The sequence below is a fragment of the Trichoplax adhaerens genome, genomic scaffold (assembly GCF_000150275.1).
Source record: "Trichoplax adhaerens TRIADscaffold_7 genomic scaffold, whole genome shotgun sequence".
Taxonomy (NCBI): domain Eukaryota; kingdom Metazoa; phylum Placozoa; class Uniplacotomia; order Trichoplacea; family Trichoplacidae; genus Trichoplax; species Trichoplax adhaerens.
In genome coordinates this window covers 2,639,498-2,655,188 of record NW_002060949.1, presented here as the reverse complement: position 1 = coordinate 2,655,188, position 15,691 = coordinate 2,639,498, and the positions used below count along the sequence as shown (strand labels likewise).

At 30.7% G+C, this 15,691-nt stretch overlaps 2 protein-coding genes across 2 annotated transcripts; one reads left to right on the top strand and one right to left on the bottom strand.

Annotated features, from left to right (window-relative positions):
• Positions 1 to 1,174: 1,174 nt before the first annotated feature.
• Positions 1,175 to 7,274, bottom strand: TRIADDRAFT_58082 (uncharacterized protein; the record flags this gene model as incomplete). Its single annotated transcript, XM_002113997.1, has 16 exons — positions 1,175 to 1,248; positions 1,325 to 1,412; positions 1,577 to 1,633; positions 1,884 to 2,219; positions 2,432 to 2,518; positions 2,676 to 2,738; positions 2,886 to 2,984; positions 3,235 to 3,306; positions 3,524 to 3,599; positions 5,250 to 5,323; positions 5,453 to 5,494; positions 5,841 to 5,943; positions 6,185 to 6,318; positions 6,562 to 6,630; positions 7,060 to 7,098; positions 7,260 to 7,274. The coding sequence occupies 16 exons, from the start codon at positions 7,272 to 7,274 to the stop codon at positions 1,175 to 1,177; spliced, it is 1,428 nt and encodes a 475-aa protein (XP_002114033.1).
• Positions 7,275 to 8,947: 1,673 nt separating this feature from the next.
• On the top strand, positions 8,948 to 14,306 carry TRIADDRAFT_58081 (uncharacterized protein; the record flags this gene model as incomplete). Its single annotated transcript, XM_002114319.1, has 8 exons — positions 8,948 to 9,263; positions 10,494 to 10,529; positions 10,743 to 10,811; positions 13,127 to 13,194; positions 13,338 to 13,392; positions 13,488 to 13,530; positions 13,823 to 13,928; positions 14,190 to 14,306. The coding sequence occupies 8 exons, from the start codon at positions 8,948 to 8,950 to the stop codon at positions 14,304 to 14,306; spliced, it is 810 nt and encodes a 269-aa protein (XP_002114355.1).
• Positions 14,307 to 15,691: the final 1,385 nt, after the last annotated feature.

Sequence of the window (15,691 nt, the reverse complement as noted above, 5' to 3'; positions counted from 1 at the left end):
TAAAAATTTTTTAACATAAATAATAAATTTTACTATTGCAACGGCTGTAATGGGCTGCAACTTACAGCCTGCTTTAATTACCTATATAGTCGCTATATTTATAATCCATTGTTTATTACTACAAGTGGATCAATCTCAAGATTTGGTATACTTTTGAAAATATACATCTGATGACAGTTGTAGATTATTTTTAACCGTTAGTGATTGATTTTATGTAAGTCATTAAAATATAAGCTATTAATTTTGATTTTATGCGTTTGAATGCTGTTTTTACTTTCTGAATCTTTAATTTTATTCAAAAAGTTAGTATCACAAACAGTTTCAAAATTGCTTATGTTCTGTATAAATAGACTTTCTTTAGATTTCAGTCTATCAAAAATGACAATCAAAATTAAATTAACCATTTGTCGATCTCCATTGTACAATTTACATATCATAAATTCATTAATAGAGATTATAATGAATACGATATGTCTCGGATTGTATCACTTCAAGTTTAAATACAAGGCGTAATTTACAAACATGACTATGCGACACGAATATATCAGATGTGGTAAATGTATGTGTTATGTACACATACGCGTATATGCTATACACGTGAAATATGGGCACAGAATATGATCGAACAATAGATAGAATTACGCTTTAATCGATATGCAATCTTTGAAACCTTTTACGTCTTGTAAGAAAATTTTAACAACATTTTCACGTGTAGGCGTTATGATTTTAGCTGATAACTTGTGGAATAAAGCGCTATTATTTATCTAACATCGATAAAAGTATATGACATGAAATATTCACAAGATAATGACTAAAATAAAGAGAAGAATACATAAGAAATAAATTTATAACACACGTTGCTCAAGTATACGTATGCTAATAGTATGTTCATCTACCCTTCGCCTGAATAATTGCTGGTAACCATGTCTGTGCTTTATCTGACCACGCTCTATTTGGACTTCTGTGGGAATCCTATCATCATAGACTGGCTCTGGCGCAGGTTTGATTCTACTATTGACGTCGTTTAATATTTCTGTTGCTAAATTCTCTGCAGACTCTCGATGTCGTCTATATTGGGACTATAGTAGAAAAAAGTAATGACAGAAACTTATCATACAGCAGCAGTAAATTAACGTTCTAATCAAGTCAGGAAGGATTTTAAAATTTGATAAAATCATTTTTTCGCTTCCCAAAGTACTAAGAAATTGTGATTTATATCTACCTTTGGGCCAACTTGATAAGTATTATCTTTAGGTATAAAAATTGAAAATAATAATAAAGGTAAGTCATTGCAAATGGAACTCGGTGAAGGAGTTAGAATTACCTCGCCAAGTAGCATGCACATTTCTAACATATTTTTCACGTTCATATTTTGAATGCATTTTATTCAGTAACTGTTGAGTTCTTTGATTCTATTTAGAAGAGTAATTAAAATAGTATATATATATTAGGTATTAATAATTACATTACAATCAGTCTTTGTAGCTATTATTAATTCACTTCAATTAATTAGTGTATCATATTCTGCATATCGTTTAGCGATATAGAATGCATGTGCCTACGTAAAAAGTCTTACCATTGAAACCATGTCCCACTCGACAGAATCTTTGTAAAGTTGCAATCGATTCTTTTCCTATTTTTAACAATATCATAAGATTTAGTTTCATCCTTAGATAAGTTTGAAACTACCAAAAATAATTTCAGATCAAGTAATATAACAATCTACTAAATAATGATCTTTCGTACAAGATCTTAAGTCGTACTGAAATTAAATTTGAGCCGTATATTGCAATAACAGAGTTGCCCTGTAGATATATTAAAGTACACTACTACCAGATTAAAATTCGACAATATCCATTGTACCACTATCATTGAATACTCACATCTTTCTCAAAATATTGAGGAATTCTGCGTATTTTGGGGGGTGAAGTCGCTGCGCGTTGTTTTATATCTGGTACAGAATTTGACGATTTATCATGACTAGCACTCGTTTCGATATTATTGTTAGTAGACAGATTGGTTTTTTTTGCCGTATGATTTCGGAATGGATTCATAGCAGTACTAATTCTATCGATAAAATCGGAATCTAAGTCTATCCTAGAATTTCTTTCTTGGCGACTTTTAGCGGCTTTAACAAGTTGCAGCTGAGCAGTAGCACTTCTGGAAATGAGATGATCATCAAATTCAAGGAGAGATTTGCTTTCCTCGTCACATAATTCCTGTTCAGTAAATAAATTAGCGTCCTGATATGAAAACACGGTAATCCTCTTTTATAATCGTCTTCTTATAAGAGCTAATAAAATCAGTTGATTATTAACTGTAATGAAAACTTTCATAGCGTGTGTACTGTTATTTCTGATTTGTATGATAATATACAATTTAAGCAATAGAAGACTAATGATAATCTATATGCTTTATTATGAAATTATACCTGAATGCTGTCAACTTTTCGGCTTTCCTGGTCGCCCATTATAGAATAATTCCGATATTGAGTTCCACCACATTTTGCTTGGCGAAGCTGATTGCGTGTAAAACAACGATAATTGATGTTTACTACCGGTCCTCTTAAATAGCATATATTCTTAAGACAGATGTAAGTTTAAAATTTTATTCTAATTTTAAGACGAATTTTGTACTATATGTTATTCATTGCTTTAACTCATTAGCATACTAACCAGAGATTCAGATTTCATTAAAAATTCTGATAATCTATCGAAGTCTCGATTTTCTCTTTGAATCTGTGTTCAAAGAATTAAAGAATTAAAAATGTGAAACTTAAGCGTGACAAAACAGTTTATAGACCCAACGATGCCATCAAATTCCAATAAGTTTTGATGAAAGCTGTTTTTAAGCATAGTCTAAAAAAGGGTAGCTTGAAACCTTACCATTTCGTCTCGTTCGTCACTACCGATTAATAGAGTTTGTTGTTTTTGAAATATTAGTTTGCTTTGTAATTGTCGTTTGAGAGCCATCATTTGAGCACGCTAGCCAAAATAAAAGCAATAATACGTTGTTTATAACACCTTAAATGATATACAACAATTTCAAAGTAAAAAATGAGGATATTAAAGTAAATTTATGGCTAAGATTACTATTAAAATATTCCATCACAGGCTATTTCTAAAGATCCGATTAATAAGCACTTTAAATTTATTTTCATTCCTCTATGATAAATCCCAATAGCTTTTAAAAGATAGCTGAATACTTATAAAGAAGTGTTAATCCATTCCTTACAGAATATCTTTTCTGTAACTGTTCTAATAATCTTTCGTCTAGGGTATGGAGCAATGCATCAAAGTCACACACCTATAATAACCGGATTAAAATAAAAAAACCCAACTTGAACAATTCTTTCCAATACCAAAATCTACTACGTCAAAAAAAGAAATCAGCTATTCTTGCAATAATTATAGATAATAGAGAAAATGAGGGGAAATATCATGAATAATGATTATAATTTATTTGTGGTCGAAGAATGGGATGATACGATTGAATGAATAAACAATTCATATTTTAAACTAACATCGTATAATTCCCCTTTCTTTTTTATTTCAAATGGAATTGAACGCGGATGTGGAACTTCTTCTTTAAGATTGCACCTGTCGTAAATAAATAAATAGTTTTACTTTTCAAGATTGTGTATTGACGTACTATAGGAAGATTGACTGCATTCTTCTCTAAGTATTTGACTACAACTATTTAATCATAACAGTTTTATTACTTTCTATAAGAAAATTATTTTTCCATTGATACGTATGGCAATAGAGTCAATATTGCGATATTAATCTCTTAAGAATGTGTCGATAAAGTTTTAATTATTGCTTAAATACATTCTAAGGGAGAAATGATTAACTGTAATAACAGACAAAACATTCTTTTACTAAAATAACGCCTTCAATATCGTCAGGCTATGTACGTACGTATGCTCATGCATGAGCAGATAAATCGTCGCTACAAATTAAAAAGTAAATTAACTATTAACGTAAATCAATTCTATATTATGTGCGTATGCCCATGCATAAGCAGACAAATCATCGTTTCATATATAAAAGTAAATCAACTATTAATGTAAATCAATTCTGCAGCACAACTACTATGTAGCCCATTGTTATAATATCATGAATTCAAATCAATTCTCTATTCAACTATATAATAATTAAAATCAAAAATTATACAAATGAAAACAAAAGGCCCGTTATTTTAGCACCGATGTTCTTTCAGCAATTAGGTTATGAGTATGTCGATTATACTGGTAGTAGGTAGATGTACCATAGAAATTGGGTAGGCATTAACGATAGGTTTAACAGAAACATCATACTAGAACTGTATAGGAGTAAAAAAAACTTCTACAGTAAAAACCCTTGATTTGTATTTTAGTTTTGTGATAAACAAGCCATGCTACGGCACATTTAATACAGTTACATGGTTATGTGGGGTGTAAAATTCAAAATTTTCCTAAGGTGGTAATTACAGTTAAATTTGATTATAAAAAAATAGATAGAAAGACTTAAAAGAGGCGAAACAAATGTTTTACCAGTACATATCTTACTAAAATCACAGTACATCAAGTACCGATTAAAATAAGAAAAAATGCGTTAATCTCTACTTATTGAATAATCAACTATAAAAGCATCTTAATAATTCACCAAGTTACGGGTATCCGACTACAATTAGTAATTAAGAAGGTTACTCTATACTTTACTATAAATGTCTCAATAAAATGGTTCACCAAGTACTGGTATCTGACTATAGTTAGAAATCAAGATAAATTTTTGGTGCACTTTGGACTTTACTGCAAGTATTTCCATAAAATAATGTAAGGGTATTGACTTTAGTTAGAAATCAATTTAAACTTTTCCTCTAGTATGCAATGCTGCATTAAAGTGGATATTGGATATTATTTACTAAATATCTTGCAATAGCTATCTTACTATGAAAATATTTTTGACTAAATTTTGATTAACGCTTAGAAATTAGACATTAACCTTACTTATGACATATGGTACTTTATGCTCTTAGAGCGGGTACTTGGCTTACTGAATGCGTTTCAGTAAATATCTTACTAACATAATCCTTTTTGCTTAGTCTCCCACTGATAAGATTAGAGATTAAATATGAATCTTTTACGAATTCTATGCTATCAAATTGGCGTTCAATTCTAGATCAAATGCGATACTCATGGCCAACTGGTATTAACGAAGACATCAGAACTGACATAGTTTTTAAAAAATTGCGGAAAGCACCCTTACCTTAGTAAGATATCAATAAATTCGTAATAAACTGCCCTATCTTCTCGATGTCTGTTCTTTTTTAAATTTCTTATCTAAAATATAGAAGGATTAAATATCGATCGTAAAATATTTAGTTGCCTTAACAATTATAGGTGCAGATATATAAAAGAAAAGGATATATGTTACTATCTTGTAGATCAGAAAATGCCTTAAACTCTTACCTCATGATATAATCTTAATGGTGCAATAACCCTACCACATAACTATAATTTGGTTAAGAAAAAAAAATCAACTGCAAAGATATTACAGGATCATTAAAATAACGATTAAAAATTAATCTGATAATAAATTAATGCTAAATTGTTAGAAAAAAAATTGTTAATTGTGTTTTAGAAACGATCACAATTTCAATCTTTAAAATGTTTAATTCAGTCAGTGGTTAGTAATCAGTTAAACAAATATTTTGAACATATTATATTTAGAAAATTAATTGATTTATGTCTATGAATTTCTTCGAGACTATGATCAAATAGAATAATAAAAATATGTAATGTAACACCGTTTATACAAAGGAAAATAATCCATCAAGTTGAGGCGGCGTTGTAATACCTTAATAGTTTTCATGATAATATCTTCATTTAACTTTAGTCCTGTTAAATCATCTTCTTCGTATAATTGATATGCTAGCCTTGATATATAAATTTGATCGAAACTATAATAAAATTGAAATAGATTAAATTTTAGAAGGATATTTCAGTCCCTAGTGCTAGAAGCTTTAAAATCTAACACTTCCAATAATATGGTACCGGCAATTCAGTAAAGAGATTGAAAAATATAACCACTTGCAGATTTAGTAAAATATCAAGAAAACTATTACAGGCTGATATCTATCTCGATAATGTATTAAATATAATACTGTTTTAAAATGATGAAATACTATCGACTAAGTTAACCTTAGCTGCCTATTTCGCAGTGCTTCGATGGCTCTTAGAATATTTTTACGATTATATTCAGCGCTATACATGTTGACAGTCCGGTGTAAATCTGCATCGCACGCCTTATTGCTATTTAACAACCACATGAAATACTATCGAAAAGAAAATTTAGTCACTTGTTGTACACTTATAGGAGAAGATTTTGTACTCATAAATTATATAAATTTGAGTAAAATCATCGGACTATTTATAATCTAATCACCCATAGCGGGCATTAGTTTGAGAAACAACTTTTCATTTCTGGCCGAACAGTTATTAGAGCAATTTGAATGTTACTCCTTTTTAGCTAATATTAATTTAATCTATGTTTGTGGTGATGGTAGCACTTGACTAACTTTAGAATCTAAGCCTGCATCGGTGCGACGATTTGACGGTGTATTTCTCCAAAATATTTTCTCGGGAAACTAACGGCCAAGATAAAATGAAATCTTTATACTAAAAATGTTTCAAGTTTCACAAATGCGTCTTGTCACTACAAAAATTTGAGTTCGCTAAATTCCGTGAATTACAGTTATTATCTATCTTATATATGATAATAGTAAGAAATTTTAAGCCTAATATGTTGTACAGTTAAATTTAATTTAGTTAAACCCGGTTAGGCATAGTTTTCATTTCATGCATTGTATAGAGCAAAAAGGATAATGTTGTTCTAAGTAGTACGTAGACTACAGGATTTACGTATTTTTAATGCTTGCTTAAAGCATTATCCATATCCTCTACTATAGCAAATCATTTATCGACTTGGATTTCTCTTTACTTTATACAGTATTAGAAATCTATATTGAGATCTGCCTTAATACAGTATAATATTGTTATCATCAATAGTATCTTACGTGATTGGCATACTTACGCCTAATGCTTTGGCTAAGAAGCTAAAATCAAGAATATGAAGAAAATTATGAATAATAGCTTAGTTTGATTATGTGTCTGTAGCAGTATTTTTCGTCCAGTTCTGAAGTGGTATAAAAGCATACATAAACTGATTTTATTCTTGCCTAATAGATCTAATTTAATTAACTTCACTGTTGCCTACCTTAATTCCAGCCATGTAAAAAAATCAGGCCGTCGTATGTAATTCATGGATTTTAAGTAATAATAAGAGAAATTGTACAAAAATTAAGGTATCATAGCCATGGACTGAACTTCCAACTGTTGCTATTTGCTATTACTTGAGTATAATATCTATGCGCTAATTTAGCGATGGTAAAGTACGTATAAAAATAACCTTCATGTATGACATTATATCAATTTGTACGTGCAGTTTGACGCAAGTAATAAGCAAATGATTGTGTATAAGATTACTTGCTGATTGTTGTGTCATTTTTTTAACGCCTGTAATTGGTTGCCTACAATACTGCTTTGAATAATTTCTTTGTTAGGATGACTATTGGATTATTTCCTTTCAAGGACCCTATACTATGTATGATCGAATTTTCATTGCAGGATGTCCTTTATTAGAATAAAAAATTGTTATGGTTTATTAAATGCTTCATTATAAAATTCTATGCGATATGACATTGAAATGAATCGCGTTCGTAGTTGGAACAGTTGGCCATTTAAGTTATCTATTTTTTAGCCTTAATTTATTCTTTGCTCAATGTATCATCGAATGATTGAATCATTACAAATCAACATTGCGTTTTCCAATGTTGATTTATATTAGAATAGATTGGTTGTTGTTGTCTATTCGATTTAGTAATATTTGTTCTTTTTATCGATGCTAGAGAGCAAGTTAACGGGCTACTATGCAACCTCTATCAATGCAGAAGGTTTTGCACTGGTATCATAGCAACGGAGTTTGATTGGTGTTGCTTCGAAGTTATTTTTAACAGCCAATCATTGGATGTTTATTTTTAGGCATGGCCGTTACAGTGATTGTTCAAGTTTGGTAGTTCACTGTATCATGGTAGAGTGCAGTATAGTAGTATACATAGAGTAAAATTGCGATCGTTGGTAGTAAAAAGTCTACAGTATCTTGTCTACAGTGCACACATACCGAGGTGCGGACGTGGGATAAACTACCGTCTCAATGTTTTTAATAGAAATCATCCTACTGCCCAATTCTTTGATACTGTAGCCTAGTTATAGCATACAGTTTCCAGTAGGTCTCTCGACTAGCCTAGACCTTGTTTGCACACATCACACTCCCTTCGCTTAAGTAAACATTGCATCGAGGCAACGCAACCGGCAACTACTACGCTCAGAAACTACAGCGTAGAATATTGCCATCACTCTCGCTTTTAATTAGTTCATCATCATCGATTGCAATTCAGAAACTATAGCGTAGAATATAGCCATCACTCTCGCTTTTAATTAGTTCATCATCATCGATTGCAATTCAGAAACTATAGCGTAGAATATAGCCATCACTCTCGCTTTTAATTAGTTAATCACTGCTGCATCATCATCGATTACCATTCAGAAGCTATAGCGTAGAATATAGCCATCACTCTCGCTCTTAATTAGTTAATCACTGCTGTATCATCATCGATTACAATTCAGAAACTATAGCGTAGAATATTGCATCACTCTCGCTCTTAATTAGTTAATCACCGCTGTATCATCATCGATTACAATTCAGAAACTATAGCGTAGAATATTGCCATCACCCTCGTTCTGAATTAATTAATCACTGCTGCATCATCATCGATTGCAATTCAGAATCGCCGAGTGGTAGGTGTCTGCCCTATCAGGAAAGAATCAATCAATAGTTGGACAACGATGAATAAAGTTTTTGGCAAGCATCGAATACTCAATCCAATATGGAAGACGGCTCTACTTCCATGTCAATCATTACAGAAGGATCCATTGCGACGTATTTATTATCATCATCGTGATTCTAAAGTTAAAGTAGATCAGAATCAGCCATTTCATCGTCCATATTCATCTGGATTTGTGGTTAATCGTTATCGTCAATTTCGTGGTGATGATAATTTTCTGACAGAAAATGAAGCGACAGCTTTTATCATGCAATTACATAGTAGAGAAAGGGAAATTCTACTGCGATCACTTTTGCCGGTTGTGGGTAGGAAGCCAGGTCTGATTGATAATGATGAAATAGGCGTTTCAATTTTTGATTTTTCATTTTTTTTCTTGCCGTAGTAAAGTATTTAGTACACGTACTTGGACTGTGTATGATAATCTACTGATTGTACCATGTCAAGTAGGATATAAATTCATCCATAATTGTACGATGATCGTCAACATAGCTATCATGGATGATCAATTATCCCCATGTTATTTCTTACTTTATCGTTGATATTTTCTTACGATAATCGTCGACGTCTATTATGGCTAACAATTCATTGATTCATTCTGAATGAAAAAATTCTTTTGTTGCAGTAACATCAAGTGGATATCCTATGCTTCCTATGCTATCGTTTACTTTTTAAAGACAATGTACAATCTTATTAGTGTTGTGATTTACGGTGATGATCTGCATGGTCACTATTTCCTATGTTCTACTTTACTTTACTTTCTTGCCGAAAACATAGTACGATCCTAATGGCCACATTGATAAAGTACTGTACAATAGCACCCTACTCATAGATTCAATCGATGAAGAAACACTAAGCAGACTACTCGAGTGTTCGTTGCATGTATTGGTAACATTAAAATGAATGACTGTATATGAATGATTACAACATCGTTTCCACATTTGAAGATTTCCGATGTTGTCGTTGTTTTATTGATGTCAATACTTTAGAACATCCTTTGAACGAATTGTCTATTTTCATTCGCATAGCCCTTCGCATGACTATCTTTAATATAAACGAGTAGTGGTAGTAGGATATTGTCATGCCAAGATTGCTTGCAATGCCAGAAACTTGCTCATACGATCGTTTACGGAATGAGTTTACTGCAGTAATACTTTCAAGCTGTCTCCATTTTGATCAAGAAGAGAAAAACTATAATCTTAATCCTAATACATAGGTAGTGTCATTATTAAATAGAGGCATCAATCAATCAATCGATCCAATCATTTCCTATGATACATGGATCAATTTTCTTTAATGACCCTTTTCTTTCATATTGTAACCATTTCTTGTTATATTACTACAGTATGTATCAAAATGGATTGTTCTAAAGTTGCCAATAGTGGCATTTGCAAAATCAAGTTTTATCTTTACTGTAATAGGAAAACGCCAGTTCGTTTTAGTTGACTAGGTTCTATCATACATGTTATAATCTAAATGTCAATTCTAAACCTCTATCCATCTATCTCATACTAACTATAAATTAATTTGGATACGCTGATTAATTATAGGAAGCTTAAAAGATTTAGCCATTCAACTAACTCAACGTGAGTATAAATGAATAATAATTTTCTTGACGACATGATGCTTTTTCATTCATTAAAGCGGACTAGGCTAATCCTTTGTTACCATTGCTTAGTATAGAAAAAAAGTATTTTCTATTTGAATAATAATTATTCAAATTTAAATATACTTCTACGTCTATTTTTCCGCTATTGATCGATAATGAACGATTTTACGTCATGATTACTTGTTTATAGAGGAAAGAGCTATTGCTCGACAACATTATATCAAACCTACGGTGCCAAGCCTGAGAAAGTTGCTACTAGGTTAGTTTTATTTATTTAAAATTAATCTTGTCATAAAAAGCTTTCTTATTAGATTAATAAAAAATTACACTGTGATAATATATGTTACGCATATTGTATATATAATTCACTAGCGTTGTATTATTCTATAATTAACGATGTTTCATAACGTGATTGTTTTAATTTGATAATATGGCCATTCGAAATTATTATTACAAGATCTTCTCTCTAGGAATGGTAGAAATCATAATAGTCTACTTTCGTACCTAATCTACTATTTTTTAAATTAGCCATTCCACTCATTGTTCTAGTATTAATATCTAATACCTACCGGTAGTCTGTCATTTCGTCGACTAATCAAAGTCATTAAGTTAATATCTCCTATTTCAGTTGATTCTTGAGCAGTAATTTTTATAAGGCATTCAAAATTTCATGCTCTAATCACAAGAAATCAACGTTAGAAGGACTACACCGGTCTAATAGACATTCCATATGACATCACTTTGACTAATCAGAGTCATTAACGTAATAATATTTGCTATTTCAGTTGAAGCTTGCGGAATAACTTCTATAGAGATTGCGGAAGTATACAATACTTAGCTAAAATTTCGCTTCATATTGCATCTGCCATTACTTTGCCTAATTGGAGTTATCAGCAAATTTAGTTGACCTTTTAGCAACAATTCAAAAAATTATCATTAATACGCCACAGTGTAATTATAAATTAATCTATACAGGACAGATCGTGAGAGGAAACTAGAGTATTGTTTCATATGTAATCTATTATTACCTCTGCAATCAAAGTTATTTAAAGTCTGCTATACTAATTGGCCCATTAATGTAATTTATTGATTCAAATCCTAACACGGTAATTAAAAGCTTCGTCATTTCATAATTTCCTTTCTATTACTTCGCTATTCAGAGCATTGAAAACTGCCAGGGTAATAGATCCCTTAATTATAATTTATTGATTGAAATAATAACAATATCATTAAAAATTATTATGCTAAAATTCTTTCTGTTACTTTTTCAATCGGAGTTACTAAGGTCAGACTATACTTATTAATGATGTAGAAGTAAGATCCGCATTCGAAATAGACCAATATAATTAAAAAAACGTCACAAGGTCTTTCCTAGACACTGTATGTGTATTATAAAATATCCTATCATTAGTATTGTGATTTTTTTCCAATTTATAGCTGTTAAGGCCTTCCATTCTAATTGACCCTGCAATAATAAAGTACGCAATATAGTATACAATACGAAAATATAATTAGTGACTTCCCTTTAACAACATTTTTATATGTCTAATTAATGGACATCTACGTTTTAGTCATCGTAATATTAATGAACGAAAGCATAAAATTCTACAAACTGACTAATATTGAATTCAACTCATTTAAACAAGAAGGTTTTTAATAATAGAACTTTAAACAGATATGCATATGGTGACAGGATACAATTAGGAGTAAATAATAATCTTTTAACAACGTTTTAATATGCCTAATTTATGGATATCGACTTTTTAGTCATCCTAATATTAATGATTAAAAATATAAAATTCTACAACTGAATAATATTGCATTCAACCCATTTAAATAAGAAGGTTTTTAACGGTAGAATTTTGAACAGATAGGCATCTGGCGATACGATACAATTAGGTGTAAATAATAATTTTTTGTCATGATTTACTCGCATTTTTGCTAGTAATCGTTAAAATGATAGCATATGAATGAGCCTCTCCTTCTACAATAATTTACATTGAGCTTGGAAGTAAACTCTTCATGACGTCGATTAGAATTCTCTATTTTCAAACATGTAAACTTGCTAATGGTATAACACTATATGTAAGCTATTGATAGATTAGTATGAAAAATTCAGACTACGTTGTTTCATGAAGAATTATGTATAAAGTAATCCATGATTACATAGAATAATTAAATTTTCTTTTCGTCAAGAAGGGATCAAATGATTTGATGAACCTTTTCTAGAATGTATCTAATTTTAGTTATCCTATATATATTCAATACCGTGATCTACTAAATTTCGTAACTGACATAAAAACTGACATAAAATAGAAGAATCTACACACTTAGACAATACTGAAATATATAGAGAACCGCCCCTGAAAACAATTATCTACTTCAAAATAGTTTCCAGTTCTTCAGTTTAAATAAAATTTTAGTTACAAGAATAGATTTGCGTTTCTTGTCTATGAAATAATGCAGTACTCTACAGCTTGGATTATCCAATTATTGAGTGTGTGTGCTTGTATATAATATTTTGCTTGATCAAGATTGATATTGACTGATTGATACCTTTCTACTAATAACAAGTTGCCGCCAATAGTGGGATACCCTTTATAGCCTTCGGTTTTCTTGACAACGTAATTATGATCACTGCTGTAAGTTAAACTTTTCATTCTGCATTAGACTACTATTAATTTAAAATATCATCACAATTGCAAGGATATTCTGTAACATATTTCAAATATTTCGTTATCGTCGTTCATTATATTTTTATTCCCAATCCTCATTTTGGCATTAGGGAGAATACATTGAATTTAAAGTAGGTGCTGTTTTAACGATATCGACTATGGCAGGTATTTATCATTTTCTTATTATTTTACCGTTAAATTTAAGATTTCTCATTGGCATGCAATCTTTAGTACTGATTAATTCTTATTTTAATACACAGCTGCTGGTCTAGGCAATATGGTATCAGACGTTGCAGGACTTTGGTGAGTAGTGCTCACAGTAGGCTATTTCAATTGATATCACAGCTTATTTTTCATTACCATACTAGACACATATCCTGGATCAAACCCAATGCAGTTGTAGATCTGTCATTAGAATGTTTCAGCCCAATAGATCACTGTTATCAACTAGCAGAAACTAGATTTCGTTGTGCATATAATAATAAGGCTAATTTAATTAGCCATAGTGATACTATTGAATTTTATAGAAAAGGAATGAAATTATCCTTAAATACTAATTTTCAAACAAATTAACACAAACACTATATGATATTAGTTTTGTAGGATATATAGAAGGTTTAACATCGAAAATGCAATTAACCATGGCTCAGCTGTCTGCTGAAGAGAAAAAATTATGGCAGACTGTATTATTTACTAACTTAGTAAGTATTGATGGCATTGAACTTAAATCAGGGTGAAATAATTGTAGAAAAGATCGCCGTAGATATAGTTTACAATGTAAAATATTCTAGATATAGAAATGTTAGCAATAAAATCAAATAATAATTATCATAATACTGAGATTTGCTCGACTTCATTAAAATTGATTTACTATAGCCTTATTATACGCATTCTGTAACTAGCAAATTCGCTTCTGATAAATTAAAAAATAATAATACTACTGCAAACATAAATTCGTGTAGGGAAGAACTGTCGGAGTTCTAATTGGATGTTTACTTGGATTATCTCCGTTACTGTTTTATTCTCATCAAAAAGACCACGACACTGTAACCGAGTCGTCACTTGCGACAGATGACTAGGGTTATCTGCTTGTCTTATTACATTATTGGCAGGCAATTTATGGGCACGGTAAAACTTATCGGTATCTTACAATTCGAAAATTTTATTTACGATCTCACAGTACGGTGTTATCGGCATTGTACTGAATTTATTCATTGTAAATATTATACTAATTTACCGTTATTCAACAAATCCTCACTTATATTTTCTTGCAGTGGAACTATTATTGTCGTTCTTGCAGCTAAGGCCACTACATATTTATTGAATTTACATTCGTAACAATATTTATTTATACTATAAATTGTATAGTTCTATAGCTTAAATTTAAGAGCCGAAGTCTAATTTTTAATTAAAATAAATGTGGCACAATGTTATTAATCTATTCTCTCATGACCTATGATACAGATAGACAATATACTCGTACATGATTCATATTTATTTTTTCTAAAGTCAACCTATACCGAAATAACGACTACTCGTTTAGATTAAACTAGGCCTCCTAATTTGGGTAAATTATGATAATTGTAATGAAGAGCGAAGTATCAGTTAATATCGATAAATTATGAATTTAGACATCATACTAATGAAAGCAAATTTCTATTATTTGTTATAATTTGCGAATGCTTCATTTAAATATTTAAGCACAATTTCAGAATTTATTCTCGATAAGATCATTAAGTACAGTTTATATGCGTACTTGTCTAATTAAGTAATAAAGGTGTTAACTTCAGGAAGTTCTATAATACGTCTTATCGGATTTAATGTTTATATATCATCTACAGGTATGGTACATACTCGTATAAGTGATTTTTATAGCAGTCCCGTAATGTGAATAATATAATCTCTTTACTGTGGTACGGTATTAAACTGTTGATACGAAATACAGATTTCATTGATGAAAGAATGAACCCTTATCGACAGGATGAATAGAAATATCGTCACGACTCTATTTGCGGAATTGCAAGTTACTCGTGATTTTACTTCGAGTACAATCTCAGAACTCATATTCTATAGCAGCTTGGGCTGTCTTACTTGATGAAGTAGAGCTAGAGCTGGAAATAAAAATCTAAAAAAAATAATATTACTTGACTCAGTCCTAGCAAGACCTAGTGTTATTTACTATTCATGTAGACTCATACTTCCGCATTTCTTCCTATAAATTTTTCAATCTCCAAGTAACTTGATTGAAACAATCATATTATTATAGTTTAACTTTTAATTTATTTTCCAGTCATCAGCAGGAAAGGTAAAACTTATGCAGTACGTCATCTAGTTTATCAGCAGTTGTTGATTTAAATATAACATTACCGTCATTAAGATAATTATTGCAATCATCATCAACAGTAAATTTCTATTAAGATGATAATTTCGTCTAAAGAAGCAAATCATACTACTATAGCTTTAA